This window comes from Camelus ferus, chromosome 20, assembly GCF_009834535.1.
Source record: "Camelus ferus isolate YT-003-E chromosome 20, BCGSAC_Cfer_1.0, whole genome shotgun sequence".
In the NCBI taxonomy this organism is placed as follows: Eukaryota; Metazoa; Chordata; class Mammalia; order Artiodactyla; family Camelidae; genus Camelus; species Camelus ferus.
Window position 1 is genome coordinate 16,629,908 of NC_045715.1, and position 16,274 is coordinate 16,646,181.

At 37.7% G+C, this 16,274-nt stretch overlaps 1 protein-coding gene across 3 annotated transcripts in view; it reads right to left on the reverse strand.

The window, feature by feature from the left end:
* Positions 1-6,290: 6,290 nt before the first annotated feature.
* The window catches only part of DCDC2 (doublecortin domain containing 2), a 139,756-nt gene continuing 129,772 nt past the window's right edge, over positions 6,291-16,274 (reverse strand). For all 3 annotated transcript variants that reach the window (XM_032462584.1, XM_006182237.3, XM_032462585.1), the window contains exons 10-11: positions 11,761-12,066; positions 6,291-11,001 (exon numbers count right to left, since the gene is read on the reverse strand). In XM_032462584.1, coding sequence (XP_032318475.1) covers positions 10,903-11,001; positions 11,761-12,066 — 405 coding nt within the window. In that variant the 3' untranslated portion in view covers positions 6,291-10,902. The remainder of the gene's footprint in view (positions 11,002-11,760; positions 12,067-16,274) is intronic.

A 16,274-nucleotide genomic window follows, 5' to 3' on the forward strand; every position in this document is an offset into this window, starting at 1 on the left:
CTAAGGCTGACCTTCCCCAGCCCCATTCTCATCTGGCTCAAGCCATGTGACTAGGTCTGGCCAATAGCATGTGGGCAAAAATAATTGCATACCTCTCCCGGGCCTGATATTTAAGAAGCTTCCATATAATTCTCCTCTCCCTCTTTTATTACGTGCTGGCTGGATATCTTAATACTCTGGGCAACCTGGAGAACCATGACTCTCACGAGTATCATTGCTCTATCAGCCTGCTTCCTAGAATAATTGTGTGGTCCCCAGTTCTCCACCCCTCCCCACACACCCTGATTTTATATGAATAAGAAACAATGTTCTAGTCAGTTAAACCTTGAGATTTTATAGTTATCTGTTAAAATAAACCAGAAGAGTAAGAATCAATCACTACTATGATAAATTCCAGAGGTATCAGATCTATATAGAAAGTCTGAGGCCCAGGATCTTGATAGTTTTCGTAACACGTCATAAATGAAGTCGGAGCCTTAAGCTCATACCAGGCAGAGAGATGGAAAAGAAAATGAGGCCTCCTGCTAACATGGGATCTGCTAAAGTCTGAATATTTGTGTCCCCTCAAATTCACAGGTGGAAAATCTAATTGCCAAGGCAATGGTGTTAGGAGGTGGGGCCTTTGGGAGGTGACAAGGTCATGCCCTCATGATGGATTCGTGTTCTTATAAGAGTCCCCAGAGAGCTCCCTAACGTCTTTCCACCACGTGAGAACACAGTGAGACATCAGCGGTCAGCAACCTAGATAAGGGCCTTCACCAGAACCCGACCATGCTGGTACTGTGACCTTGGACTTCCAGCCTCCAGAAACATGAGAGAGAAATTTCTGGTGTTTACCAGCCACCCAGTTTGTGATGTTTTGTTACAGCAGCCCAAACAGACCAAGACAGAATCCCTTAAACAACATTCAGTGTTATAAATGGGGAGTTAGAAACATTTTGCTCACAGATTCCTAGAAATAGCAAGGGGGGGAAAAATGATGTAAAATTAAAATTCAGTCTTGCAACATTCATGAGGTCTCAAATTTATATTTCCCCAGTATGATGGAACTCCTAAATAAAAAGAATATACATAGAAGAACCATGAAACCTCTAGGGCAGTGGCAACAGGAAATGTGAAATCTCTCCAGAGATGTTTTCTTAACCCAGAGTGTAACTGTCTCAGATGAGGTAAAGAATTCAAAGCTAGTCCTACACCAGGTCTCGGGGTCACAGTTCTTCCCCATTAAGGATCCGGCTTTGCCACAGGGGACTTGTTTAGGCCGATAATTCAGCCTGCCTCTTTTTAAAAACATATATATATGTTGGATGAAATTTATTATTTTTTCCTCTTCTTTTGTTGGGAGGGGCAGTAATCAGGTTTGTTTATTTATTTATTGGAAGTACTGGGGATTGGACCAGGACCTCATGCATGCTGAGCATGCACTCTACCACTGAGCTATAACCTCCCCCTGGAATTCAGCCTTTTTTGAGTTCTTCATTTGATCTTCAGCTGTATCTGCCTTTGAATGTAGGAAAAAATAATTCTTTTAAATGCTGCCAGTGAGGCCTCTGAATTTCACACTCTGCTTTAAATTCTTGAGCCATAGATCTAAACCTGTTATTTTCTTTCTTCAATGTTTAAAGGACACTTAGCGAGAACAACCTAATTCCATAGTCCTCTTTAGGGTAACTATTTCCCCATAAACCTCTCAAACCCCAGAGACACTGCACCATTTAGTGCATCCCTCCCACCTACATACATTTACCACAAGTGACATAGTATGCCAAAGACTATCAAGCCTCCACAAACCCCCAGGATGGGGTACTCATTGCTGTCTCTCTGATGAGTTATCCACCTCCAGAAGTCCATTCTAGACCTCTGTTTCTAGCCTATGCTATTATAGTACCCCTGTCTGGGGTTGTGTCTTCTAGATACAGAAACTGAGATAGGGATTCTTATATGGCTTATTGAGGTAAGGCTCTTAGAAGAATAAGAGGAATGGGAAAAACAGGAGAGACTAGAGGGGAAAGGAGAGCAAGGATATATCTCAGCTAAAAAGTAGCCTGATGCCACAGGGAGCTCTGGACCACAGATTGCACCACAGAGTCAGTCCTACCTTTAGACAAGAGGGCTGGCTTTTTTTTCCTCTCATGTCAGTCAGCCATTGACTGCAAGCTACCAATGTAAGACTGTAACCTCTTGGGAAAGGCAGCCTATGTTTGGCTGATGGGAGTTCCCTGAAGAAAGTCAACACTCTTAGCATTTGGTGGACCAGTACCCTGGCCAAGTAAAATGGGATCCAGCTGGGGCACCAAAAGCATCCCCTACATATAACCTCTTACCCAGGAAGTTAGCAAAGCAATAGGGAAAATTAAAAAAACTATTTAAAGCCAAATGATGATTAAAAAAAAAAGTATTTATATCAAAACTTGTGGTTATAGCTAATGTGATACATACTGGTAAATGTATGGCCTCCAAAGCATATGTTAGAATGAATAAAGCCAAAATGTGCTAGCAAGGCATTCAGCTTAAGGAGTTATACAAAACACACAGAAAGCAGAAGGAAGGGAATACTAGTGATAAGAAAAGAGAGCAATAATAAAATAGAAAAATAGTGCAGAGGATCAAAAAATTGAGTATTTTCAAAACATTAATAAAAACAAATATATGGAAATATTGAACAAAAAAGAGAAAAACACAGATAAACCATATTAGAAATGAAAAATAGAAAACATGAATTCATTTAGACAAGAGTTTTTAAAAGTTCTAAAATAATACTATAAATAACTTTGGCAAATAAATTCAAAAACATGAAAGAAATGAACAATTTTCTACATAAATATGAATTGCCAATTTGATTCAAGAAGCAGAAAACCTGAATAGACATACAACCTTAAAGGAAACTGAATTTTTTTTAAAAAAACTACTTTAAACATACAAACTCAACACCACGCTGAGGCAGTTTTATAAGTAATCAAATATTCAAGAAAAAGATGACTCACATCTACTTTTCAGTGAACAGAAAAGGAAGAAAACATTTCCTCCTCATTTTATGAAGCAACTATAAACTTGATATTAAACCAGGAAAAGGAAAATTTTTTGAATTGATTAAGGAGATTTACTCATCCAGACATCACTTCTTTTTATACTAATTTTCTAGACTAATTTAAAAAGTGAAGTATTGCTGGACACTAGCATGTAAATCAATGAAGCTAGAACACTCCCTTACACCATACACAAAAATAAATTCAAAATGGATCAAAGACTTAAACATAAGACAAGGTACAATAAACCTCCTAGAAGAAAATATAGACAAAACATTATCTCACATACATCTCAAAAATGCTCTCCTAGGGCAGTCTACCCAAGAAATAGAAATAAAAGCAAGAATAAACAAATGGGACCTAATTATACTTACAAGCTTCTGCACAGCAAAGGAAATCATAAGTAAAACAAAATGACAACCTACAGAATGGGAGAAAATTTTTGCAAATGAAACCAACAAAGGCTTGATCTCCAGAATATATAAGCAGCTAAAACAACTTAATAAGAAACAAATCAACAACCCAATCCAAAAATGGGCAGAAGACCTAAACAAGCAATTCTCCAAGGAAGACATACAAATGATCAATAGGCATATGAAAAATGCTCAATATCACTAATTATCAGAGAAATGCAAATCAAAACTACAATGAGATATCACCTCACACCAGTCAGAATGGCCATCATTCAAAAGTCCACAAATGACAAATGCTGGAGAGGCTGTGGAGAAAGGGGAACCCTCCTACAGTGCTGGCGGGAATGCAGTTTGTTGCAGCCACTGTGGAAAACAGTATGGAGATTCCTCAAAAGACTAGGAATAGACTTACCATATGACCCTGGAATCCTGCTCCTGGGCATATATCCAGAAGGAACCCTACTTCAAAATGACACCCGCACCCCAATGTTCATAGCAGCACATTTACAATAGCCAAGACATGGAAACAGCCTAAATGTCCATCAACAGATGACTGGATAAAGAAGAGGTGGTCTATTTATACAATGGAATACTATTCAGCCATAAAACTCGACAACATAACGCCATTTGCAGCAACATGGATGTTACTGGAGAATGTCATTCTAAGTGAAGTAAGCCAGAAAGAGAAAGAAAAATACCATATGAAATCGCTCATATGCGGAATCTAAAATAATAAATAAATAAATAAATACAAAAAGAAACAGACTCATAGACATAGAATACAAACTTGTGGTTGCCAGGGGGACAGGGGGTGGGAAGGGACTGGGATTTCAAAATGTAGAATAGATAAACAAGATTGTACTGTGTAGCACAGGGAAATATATACAGGATCTTGTGGTGGCTCACAGCGAAAGAGAATGTGATAATGAATCTATGTATGTATAACTGAAAAATTGTGCTCTACACTGGAACTTGACACAACACTGTAAAATGACTATAACTCAATTAAAAAAAAAGTTTAAAAAAAGTGAAGTTTTGGCATAGGGAGCCCAAATAATACAGAATGGAAGCAAACAGAATGGAAGCAGACCATCAGGCCAGAGAATCTGTAACAAACCACCCTCTCTTGGCTATTTGTTATCTGTGAATACAAAAACTTAGTACGCTGTTACAAGGAGAGCTGGGTACATCCAGGCTTGGGTCATTCCCAACCCAAGAAGTCATATCTAACAGTTACCAAAAAAAGAGAAGGAATAAAACATAGAGTATCACATGCCCTTTAATATTGCATATAGTCACAAACATTTTTTGCATACTTGTTATTTTCTAATTTTTTTTTATTAGACAGGAACCCTGCCTTTCAAGACTTTAAATAAGACATGCTTTCCATTGTATCTCATTATTGTCAACTGTTCTGGATATAAAATAGTCACCACAAAAGCAAAGAAGCAGTGCCCAGATTATGTCTGAGGAGCTTGCCCCCAGCCATCCTGGCCTGGAGATACAGATTTGGGAGTCACAGACACACAGATAGTTGTTAAGAGCATGACAAGGATTCAAGGAGAAGGAAGAGAAGCCAAAAAATTAACAGCCAGAGTCAGGAGAGAACCACCACAATCCTCTGTATCCAAAAACAACAAATACAGTGAAAACAAGGGGAGTGTCTCAGTTAATTTTAAACTTAATGGGTATTATTAAATTTTTTTTTTTTTTGCATTTTAAAAGCATTTTATTTATCACTAGCCCCACAATAAATGGAAAGAGAAGTACAGGACATCCCTGCATTATTTGTCTCTTTAACGGAAGACTGAGTTTGTGAGGGCATATGAGAGACCTGTACAATAATTTAATAGATTAAGGTCCCATTCTGGGGAGAAAAAAACACTTAGAAACCTGCAGAAAAGCTCTATGTTTATTTTCATAAATAAGAATTTTATAACCAATGCATGCTAGCCATTTTACATCACCTTGTAGAAATTACAGTCATTGTTGGTTGTGGGAAGTTCCTAATGTCAATTAACTATGTAGTTGAAAGAGATTTGACTTTGGCAATCTAGATGCCTCCTTTGTGGCTCAAGATTGCTTAAGGAATAACAAAGATACTCGGGTCAACTGCACAAGAGAGCCATTCATTTATTCTCAGGTATGGTGCCCAAATCACATATATTTTGTTATTATGTATCAAGAAGGCAAAATGTGTGTGCTTACCTGCTTTTGTCTCCCTAACATGAAGGAAAAAAAAACTGATTCAATAGAATGAAGGCAGTGACTATCCCACAAATTGCAGAATTTTAACCAATCTCTTGGTAAAACTGAAAATTTATTCCTATTTCTACACAAAATCTGGATAATGTATGTAATTTACTCTGTGTTTAAAGATATCTTTATTTATCATAACAAAAATTCTGGACCTGTGTTTCTCTAACACCATTTCATAAAAGAAAAAAAAATAGTTTTTTAAAAATTTACCTCAAATTTTTATCACCTGAACAATATGTACATGAAGCTGTAAAAAAGTTTTTCTTTACATAATGAAGTTTAATATCTATGCCAAATAGAAACAGAAGTATCTTTTAATGTGCTGAATTTCCACATGGTTTAAATCAAAAGTTTCTATTGTGCTTGTGAAAACTATCACGCAAATAATTCATAAGTGAAATATTAGCAACCCATCATAAACAAACAATAAAGCACCCAAACACACTTTAAACACGGATCTATTTGCTCAAAAAATAAACCCTAAAAGTGAGCACTGATACAGAGGTAAAAACCTAAATGCTCATAATTCAATCAAACTACAAATACTTTCCCTTATAAAGAGGACTTCTAAACATAAATCATACAAAAATGATGAACTCAACTTAATCTTTACTTACAACATCAATAATCACCCATTATTGTACACATTAAGGATTTAAGGCATAAGAAAAACAACGAAGAAAAAAACAAAACTTCTAAAACTGACTACAGTCATTCCCTCTTCCCATATGCCATTACATCTGTGACAATGACTCAAACATTCAATTAAACTATGTGGTTTGAGCCGATGAAACTCCAGAGAACTCATTTGGTCCCATTCATAGATTAAAGTTAAGTCATTATTGGCTTAAGTCAATGGAGCTCCATTAGTTACCTCCTGATTTTATAAATGCTTTATTGTTATCCAGACATTTTTAATTATTTCCTAATTCCTCATATCCTACAGGATGTGATGCCTTTTCAAAAATAATATTTTTCTTTTTCATCTTTTCATTGTGGGGCCCAATTCGTTCTCCATCCAAGTCACTTAGTCCTTGTGGTAGGAAATACACCATTTCATGTGGTAAGAAAAATCAGACCCATCTAAATACCACAACATTTTCTAAAAAGCCAAAATCTTACAGTATTTACAAAAATGATCTTTAATAATGAAGAACTGTATGTATTCATCACCTTAGAAAAACAGACTAACCTTAAAAATAATGGTTCCATTCCAGGACAATACATTTACACAAGAAGGCTACAAAGCTTTTACACTGAACTTGAATATTAGATAACAAATGGACTAATATGTTAGACTTTAATTCTATTTGTAGTGAAATTGGCTACTTGGTACCAAAAACAGCCCTGGCTGGATGTTCATGGAAATCACACACACACATTGACAAGCAGTAATGACCGTTTGACAGAGCCTGTGTTGGTATGAGACACCCTGCACCTAACGTAAATGGTACGTAAGACTAATGACAAAGAACAGAACTGTATTCTGTAGTTACTCCAGGAAAATTAGATAGATAGATAGATAGATAGATAGATAGATACACAATCATCCCTCCCTAGAAAAAATTTTTCATTAAAATGCTGATAGCTTTCTTGAGAAGAATTTTAAATCTCTTAACATCTTAAAGAACTAAGTTCTAAAGCACCATGATCTACATCACTTCTTAGCATTTCCTTTCCAATTGTTTGTATCTATTGCTGCTCTCAAAAGCGCCTTATTCCATTAATAATGCAGTGCCTGAGGAAGCTGGTTCAATATATGCTAAAGTGTGCCAATGCATCTGTATGAGTGTTTGACATGCATCTACATATATCTAGACAGACCCTTTCTGTTCAGATTGGAAACAGTTCAGATGTGATGCCTTCTGCTCAGCAGTTAATCTACTTTTTAAAATTTTGCCTTTGCTTCTCATTGAGCCAAAAAAAAAGTATAGAGCTCATTCTTTAGGAGAGTCAGTTAACAAGATACAGAAGACTTCCTGTTTAAAATTGGCCACAATTTTAAATAGGTGGATTAACTTTATCCTTTGCATAGAAGGTAGGTTACTGAGTGCAATTTTTGAGGATGTCAGTTTATGAGCTATAAGCTAGAAGAGAGAACACGAATAAATTCAAATCAATATGGCTTCACAATCAAGAGCCTACAGACTACAAGCCACATAGATATAGGATGGCTCTGTATTTACAGACGGCAGCAGGAATTAACATTCTCAGAATAGAAGAGGAGGCACGAGAGTATCATATTCTTCCTGTGTCTGGCTTTCTAATACTCCCTCAAAACATCTTCATAAATAAAAAGTCATCCCATGGCCATAGAGAAAAAGAAGGGTATGAGTAAAAAGTTATCTTATGGCCATAGTATCATGTTTTATAACTGGAAATCCATGAATGCTCAAAAGCTACTTTAATAGAAACTAAACCAAGTAAAACATCCTTAGCATGAAAATGATTTTAGTTAAAATCTTCTTTATTTGCTCTGCAAAACCCCTAATGTTACATTTTAACTAACAAGCCAGTTGTTTACAAGTGTGGGAAAACCCAATTAAACTGAAGAAAAGCATTCCATTAAAATTGGAACTATGACAGTCTACCCCAAAGAACTAACAGATGAAAGCATTCTATCATTGGTTCTCACATGAAAGCTACCTGAGTATTTCCTAACATCCTCCCTGTAAAACAATCCCTGAAGCCTAACCAAGATCTCTCCTGTTCCCTCGCATAACGGGTCTCCAAATCTGTCAGTGAGTCTCACTCAATTTGTGGCGCTGGTCTGCCACAGAGGCCACCACTCCCACAAAGGAACCGTCCACATTTGGGAGGTGAATTAACGTTCATCATTTATGTTAAAGTCATCTCCAAAATGATGTCCACAATTTTAATTCTCTGTGAATGGTTTCTTTCAGAATTAGATGACATATTTCTTTCTTTCCTTTTTTTTTTTTTTTTAAGGAATATATGCTTGCAAAGTGCTTTAAAGTGATTAGTGACTGTTCATCCCCTCAAGTTAGGTCACAATTATATCTTGTAGACAAGTGGTAAAAATATGCCCATACAAGAAAAGTATTATATCCCCATTTTTTAATTCTTTCCTACCAGTATTGTGGCCTATCACCTTCTTGAAGTATACTTAAAATACCAAACTTAGTTTTTCATTTAAAGTAACATTATGCTTCTCTATGACTCTTAAACAGTTCTCAAAAACCTAAATTTTAGTACTATGAAGAAAAGAACAGGAAAAAAGAGAAAGACAGAATAGCTTTATTAAAGAAGAAACTCTTCATTAAAGAAAGAAAAGAGAATGAATCAGCTTGATAATTAGTTACAATTTCTTATATTTAATCCCTTATTTTTATAAGCTTTTTGAAATTATTAACCCTGGGCCCAGTAATAGTGTGGGAATTTAAACCTTAAAGAAAATCAAGTCGTTTATTTCCCTAGCATTACAAGATTATTGCTTCTAGTCTGAAGGCTTTATATTGTCCTATTTGAAAAAGTAAGCCTGCTAGTAGAAAGCACAATCTAGAGTTTATATTAGAAATACAGCACAATTTACAATTCATCCTCCCAGATTAATCTACCCTTGTATCAGTATCTCTTTCCAATACTGTCATATTATAGTCTCTGTATATACTTCCAATTTGTGGAAAATATTAAAATAGCTTCTAGGAAAAATACATCTGTTTTCTATAGTATTATTAAGTGCTTTATACAACTACTTTGATTCCAAATGATTGGTTATGAAACCTGGAGAGGAAAAAAGAATCTTTTAAACTTATCATTAATAATGAATTCTACGAAAGCACTAGAAATTAAAATTTCAAATTTATAACTTCTACATAATTAACAAAAATATTCTTTAATATGGGAAAAATATTCGTACATTGAAGGAAGAACTGCATCATTTCTTAAGAATTCAAAAAACAAATACTAACACAATTATGTTTTTTCCCATATATACCTAACAAGGCAATCTGAGTTAATTTAATTAACCCAGAAATCTGTAATCAGGAGCTGGTTTCATTACGATAATTTTTAAACTTTTTTCAGCAATTTCTCTCATATAGCTTCTAATTATATAGAAAGGAATCTGCTTGAAAGCCTAAATATAACTGGCTATGAAATTAAATATTTGCTGATATTCCTATGGGAAAAAAATATGAGGAGGCAGTCCTAAGAGAAATAAAGCAAAAAGCCAGTGAAATTGAAGAGTGACAAACTCTCCACATAGCCTACTTTCTTTCTATTACACTGTCTTGTTCTTTTTGTTAAAAGAAAAACTGTCTGGAGAGAATTCAATCTTTGGAATAGCCAATATTGAGTTTTCTTCTAATACCATAATGTGAAGGAGAAGAAAGGAATATTATTGGAAATGGTAGACTGGATCAGAGAAAATCCACAGGACACCAGAATTTGCAAAACATCCAGCCAGGCTCAGTGATAATAACTAGGTGTTCCTTGTTAATTTCTTCCTGAGTGTGTGTCATTAAAGCCGTAAGGATTAAAACCTGAAGCAGCTAAGGGAGGGGCATGACAATATTAGTCAGGAATACACTGAGTGAGCACTTCCTCCATCTAAAATGAGTATCTTGCATTGTCCTTTTCATTTTTTTATGGTGGATTTCGGCCCAGGAGGAGGAAAGAAAAGAATGTCAACAAGACACAGAAACAGTTCAGTCTACTGCCATCTCCAAATTATCTCTGAAACTAAACTGCAAGTTGTTTATTCAAGAGTTTATTGCTGGAAAAAAAAAAGGAGTTTATTGCTTAAAAAAATAGTACATGCTTTCCTATTATCATTTCTTAAATTCTGTGCCTTCTTAGGTATGTGGTTTAGCATAAACTGCCATCTAATAATTTCACCTCTAAATTTATAAGAAAGTTTACAGTAGGAATGATCCTGTTCCTCTCTTCTTTACAAAGACAAGTGGCCAATTGTCTTCCAGGGCAAATTCCCCTCCACCACTCTTGTTTAATTTTTCTAAATGACTTTTAAAAACACATCCCATAAAAAGAAGTCAATTGCCTTCAGTAGCTATTCAAAGTTATCTAGTCTTTCCATTAGGCCTCTAATTTTAAACTTCAGTAGGTAGTACTCAACCGTATTGTCACATTATGTTTAGCAATAACTATATACTTATTATTCAAGTATAATAACCCTTCATTTTTCTTATGATCTATATACTCTTCTTAAAAAATCATCTATGCTATGACAGACTATCCTTGTTTTGTTCATTGTTATCATTTTCTTGTGGACTAGTGATTTTTACTTCTGGCCTTGGTGGTCTTTGAGGGTCCGTGTCAGCCTGGAGGAAAAGAGATGAAAACAAAGATATTTAGCTCTTTAGTGACAAAGGCAATAAAATTTACAAGGAAAAAATGACTCAGTGTTGCCTTTAATCTTATAAATGTTTAGCTACAAACAGTTCCTTGGGTTCCTTTTGTTGTTTAGTTTATCGTTACCCAGCGGACACGCCAATCTCAATCTTTCCTTGTTCAGAAGCCCTTTCTGGGACCAAAATCCACCATGTGCTTAAAGTTGTTATTTCTCTCAATTTTTTCCTTTATTTCCGTTTGAGCTTTTCAACAACATATTTACACTTTTAGCTTTGGCGTTTTCAGAGAAAAAAGTGAAATGCAGCAATTTTACGCTCACGTCACATTAATCCAGCCCCATGCCAAATGTCTTCCTATTAGTTTTATACTAGAATTCACAAATTCTTTGTGACCGCGGTACCAAGTACCATCAAGTGTCAAGTAGATAAGAGCAGGACAGAAGATGAAAACCTAAAGGCGGCTTCTGCAACAGCAACCCTGCCACTCGGACTTCTCATATGCTAATGATATCATCCCATTACAATCTTTCACCCACTAGACTGAAAACTAAGGGGGTGAGATGAGCATTAGCTGCTTTTCAAACCCTGCTGTATGGAATCCTGGAAGTGTCACTGCCTTCAAATCCTAAGTGCTTTAATAATTCCCTAAGGGTGCGCACAGTGCACACTCATGCACACACACACCCATATTCATGCAGGCACACGAGTGAGCAAAAGCAATAGAAATACCTCTTCTGGTCCACTGCCAGTTCCTTGAGACTGTCCTTCCTCGTCCACAGCCTCTTGCAGCTCATTATTAACCTGGTCCAGTTCCTCGCCATTTTCTTCATCAGTGCCTCCGCTCCCGCGAGCAGGACCTGCCTGCTCCGCCCTGGGATGCGAGGTCTCCTCCACTTGCCCTGGAGCATCGCCGGCAGCCTCCCTACCTCCTTCCTCCTCAACTTCGCCATTCAATCCTGAAAAGTCTTCCTTCTGTTTCACTTCCTTGTTTTCTTTCTCTCCATCTTCCTCCTCATCTACTATTTCTGCTGGCCGCTGATGGAGCAAGAGGAGTAGCAGATAAAAGCAGGAAGTGTAACAGGGACTTTCCGTCGCACGTTAAAACAACGTCATAATTGTGTATTACAGTCACGTAAAACTTCCTTACACTTGCAATATATACAGTGCATCATGTGTTAACCTTTACTGACCACCTCCTGTATACCACTCTTCACAAGTGTTTTCTCATTTAATCCTCACAACGACACTGAAGGTTGGTATTATTCTCATTTTACAGGTGAGAAAACGAAGGTAAGGGGGACCCAGTAGTTAGCCCAACATCCTACTGTTTACAAGTGGAAGAGCCAGAATGAGAACAAAGCGTGTGACTCCAGAATTAATGTCCTCAATCCTCACACCAGAGAGAAAACTAAACTGCAGGGGCCTTGGCCAATGTCTAGTGCAGTGGCTGGCCCAGAGAAGGAGGTAAAAAAATTCTTTGTGGAGAGATTATCATCCTCACCACCAGTGCCTGGTATGTATTTGAATCTCTAAATACAAAAAACAATGGGCAGTGGTGATGGCCTGGGTGTGAATCCAGGTGTTCTAAAAACAAATGTGGACCGCTTTCCATACAGTGCCTAAGAGAGCTGACAGTACATCTCTAAACACAAAAATTGATGGTCATGCAGATTCAAGGCCAAGAAACTATATATTCTTTCTATAAAAATAATAAATGCTTAAGTACCTCATAAACTTTAGGCATTTTTACTTTTTTTTTTTTTTTTTTGGATACATGTAAGTCTGCTTTAAAAGAGAAGAGGAGGACAAGTTCCACAGCCAAGACTTTGGAGAAAGACATGTTCAAGTCCTGGCCAGGCACTTACTGGCTGTTAACTAACTTCTTTTAATTTCAGATTTCCCACTTGTAAAGTGGGAATATATATAATAAAACTTCCATGGGGATTAACAAATTATATACAATGCCAAGCAAACCACCTGGCACATCACAATCCTAAGAAAAATTAAAATATTTTCCCATTTGTTATGATCTATTCTTCCCTGAAGCTACCATGTTTGTTCACTGCCCTTAATGAATACACTGGGGGTGGCTGCCCACTGACATATCAGAAGAGACCATGCAAAGGCCCGGGGGTCTCGGGACCAGAGACATCAAGTTCCCTCCCTGGTGACTGAGGGATTTGGGGAGGCGGGGGTCACTCATGGTGGGATCCTAAGAGACATCTGAAGGGCTCTCAGGCACCTTGACTTGAGCTAATGGGCCTAGAGCAGCTGTCTGTGCTGAGCGGCATGCTAGACACTGGATGTTCAGAGACACATACGACAGTGTCACATCCAAGAGCGGGGCAGTAACTAATCACAGGGTCATTCGGCACGAGGAGAGAAGCACTAACTCAAGGTGGAGAGTGGCCACCCAGGGCCAGAGCTCACACGTTCTGGCAACTGAGATTTCTACAGCACTGAGCACACGATGTTTGCAGATGGAGAGCAACAGATAAGCAGGAAACACACCAAGCACACGTCATCCATCTGTGCCGAACGTTACCCTCAGTGAAATGCATTTGTCCTTGCATAAAACCCCCTCACAAGAACCCTACAAAATCGGCTTCCAATGCCCATTATACGAATAAGGAAAATGAGAAATCACTCAACACTCCTAGCATCACACAGCAGGTGGAAAAAATAGGGCTAAGACTGAACCTCGAGTGATCTTGTCCCAAAGTCCTGTATTCTTCCTTAAAGTGATAACATGAGCAGTTGCGACCTCACCTAGTCACCACTACAAGAACACTCAGGTGTACTTACAATGGCCAGAAAACAGGACACTGCAGTAGGCGGCATTACTTTCATTGTTTAAAGAATTACCAACCTGAGAACAAAACAGTTCTGGATTTCCATTAAAGACTGGTGGATCTTGGGAAGGAACATGACAAAGACTGTTAGGCAGAGTACCCGGAGCAGTACATAGCAAATTTGATCCAGAAATACTATAGCACTAATGGCCAATAAGAGCAAAAAGATTTCCTCGTAAATTATCTCTGAGAATTGGATAACTGTCTATCACCTCTCCTAGAAACTGTAACCCTTACTGTGCCTAAGCTTGCCCTATTCAGAGCAACTTTGAATTTTGGTTTTAAAGAGGAGTAACAAAGCTTTCCTTAATTTTTAAAAAAATCTTTCATAATAATAACAGAAAACTCCGATTTTACTGTAATCATTGAGGAATCTAGGTATATCTCTTGCCTCTGAGAATATATGACAAGAGCTTGCTAAAGTCCAGTAAGGTGACTACTTCTGTCTAAATGGGGAAAAGTCGGTTTTCCTTTACTGAAATCTGGATTGATACCTAAAAGTTGTAAAATGATATAGTGTTGGTTTCTAGTTTTTTTTAGTTTTGTGTTTCTCATCTTACCACTTTCTTTGCTCCCAATCCCCAAACATACACAGTTTTTTTCCTCCTTTTAATGCAAAGGGCTGGGCTGAGATATATATACCCTGATCTCTTTTTAAGCAAGGAGACACCCAGTCCTACATTCAGGCTCTGTTCTCCTCACTGTTATTACCACCACTACTAACAAGCAGTATTATGCTTTCATCCCATTAGTTCTATTAGACTTTCCCAGCACAGCTATTTTTATAGTCATCAAATGAAGCCATATCTGGTTAGCTCAACTAAAAATGCAAGATTATGGGGCTGAAATACCAATTTGACCAATTTACATAAGATGGTAATATTAGTTAAAAGGCTTATAATCCTTTAAAATATCCTGAGTGTAGTACAAAACTTATTATTACTACAACACTACAATTCAGGGTGGAAAAAAAAAAAGATGCTTCTATGACAGATCTGTAATGAATAAGTGAAAAGCAATGTGCTTTTTGGTGTAATCTCCTTTGAAGCAAGCATTAAATTATTAAAGATGTTTCCAGTGTATACATCAATCAAATCATCCCCAGAAGGAACACTGGGTTTTACATGCATACACACACACACGGATAAAATCTATAGCATGGTGAGGGCCAACAAAGAACTAAAAACAGCACTCCTTGTGTAAGAGGTGGGAGGGAGCTATTCCTTAGGAAAGAGGAAAAGACAAGGGGCAAAGTGAGCAGGTTGCATATATCCTCGATCCACTTCCCTCCTTCTCTTGCTATAGAAAAATGATCAAAGAGGAGTCTGGTACCCCCTACACCACTCAAAACTGACATGCACTCTGGCCGTGGGACCCTCACAAAGGAGAATTTACTCAGACGAACGGGATTCTTAGGAGGCCATCGCAGGACTGTGGCTTCCACCACCCCACAGCTAGACCAGCTCTGCCCTAGGAATTCGGCCATGAGTGAAAGAGCTATATGCAAAGCCAGACACAGAAAATCATATACTGTATGATTTTATTTATATGAAACATTCACAATATGTAAATCTATAAAGACAGAAAGTAGATTAGTGGTTGCCAGGCTTAGGAAGAGGGGAGAATAGATGAGGTTTCCTTCTGGGGAGATGAAGATGTCTTGGAACTAGACAGAGGTAGCAGTTGCACAACAAAGTGAACGTACTAGATGTCACAGGATTGTATCTTTAAAAAGGGCTCATGGTTAATTTTATGTTATGAGAGTCCTACTTCAATTTCCAAAAAAGCTAGAGGCCAGAACCCCTGGCCACCAGGTGGAGCTATGTGGTCGCCCCTCTGTCTGCTAAGGCACCCACAGAATGTGCCGCTTAACTGAGGGGCTAACCTCTGGCTAGTTGCCTGCTTTATTCTTCATTTGGAGTCAGCAGCCACCTCCCTTGTCTCAGGTGTAAAATGCTTCCCTTCAAAACTACCTGGTGATTAGGAGGAGGTTAATGGCGGTGCTGAATGAATGAACTAATAGATCTGAGACTAGCAGCCAACTTCAAATTAAAATATAGAAATAGTTATTAGATAGCCACATTATATTTTAATGTGTTCCCACTCCACCCCATGCGTGCACACACACACACACAAACCTTTGCAACTATTTAATTTCTTCAAAATCCCCAAGTAGTTCTCAGCCTCCGCCTATTTAGCTGGGCTTGCCTGATTGCCCAGCTAAGCAGAAACAGTTACAGCCAGCCAGACGTCAGTGTTAGTGCACTGAGCAAGCGATGACACGGACACAGAACCCGTGTTCCACCCCCACCTCAAAGAACCTTACAAAGATCCTGACGATATTAATAATTTCTACAGAGAAAAGCAGACACTGCAGCCAAAAGAGGGGAG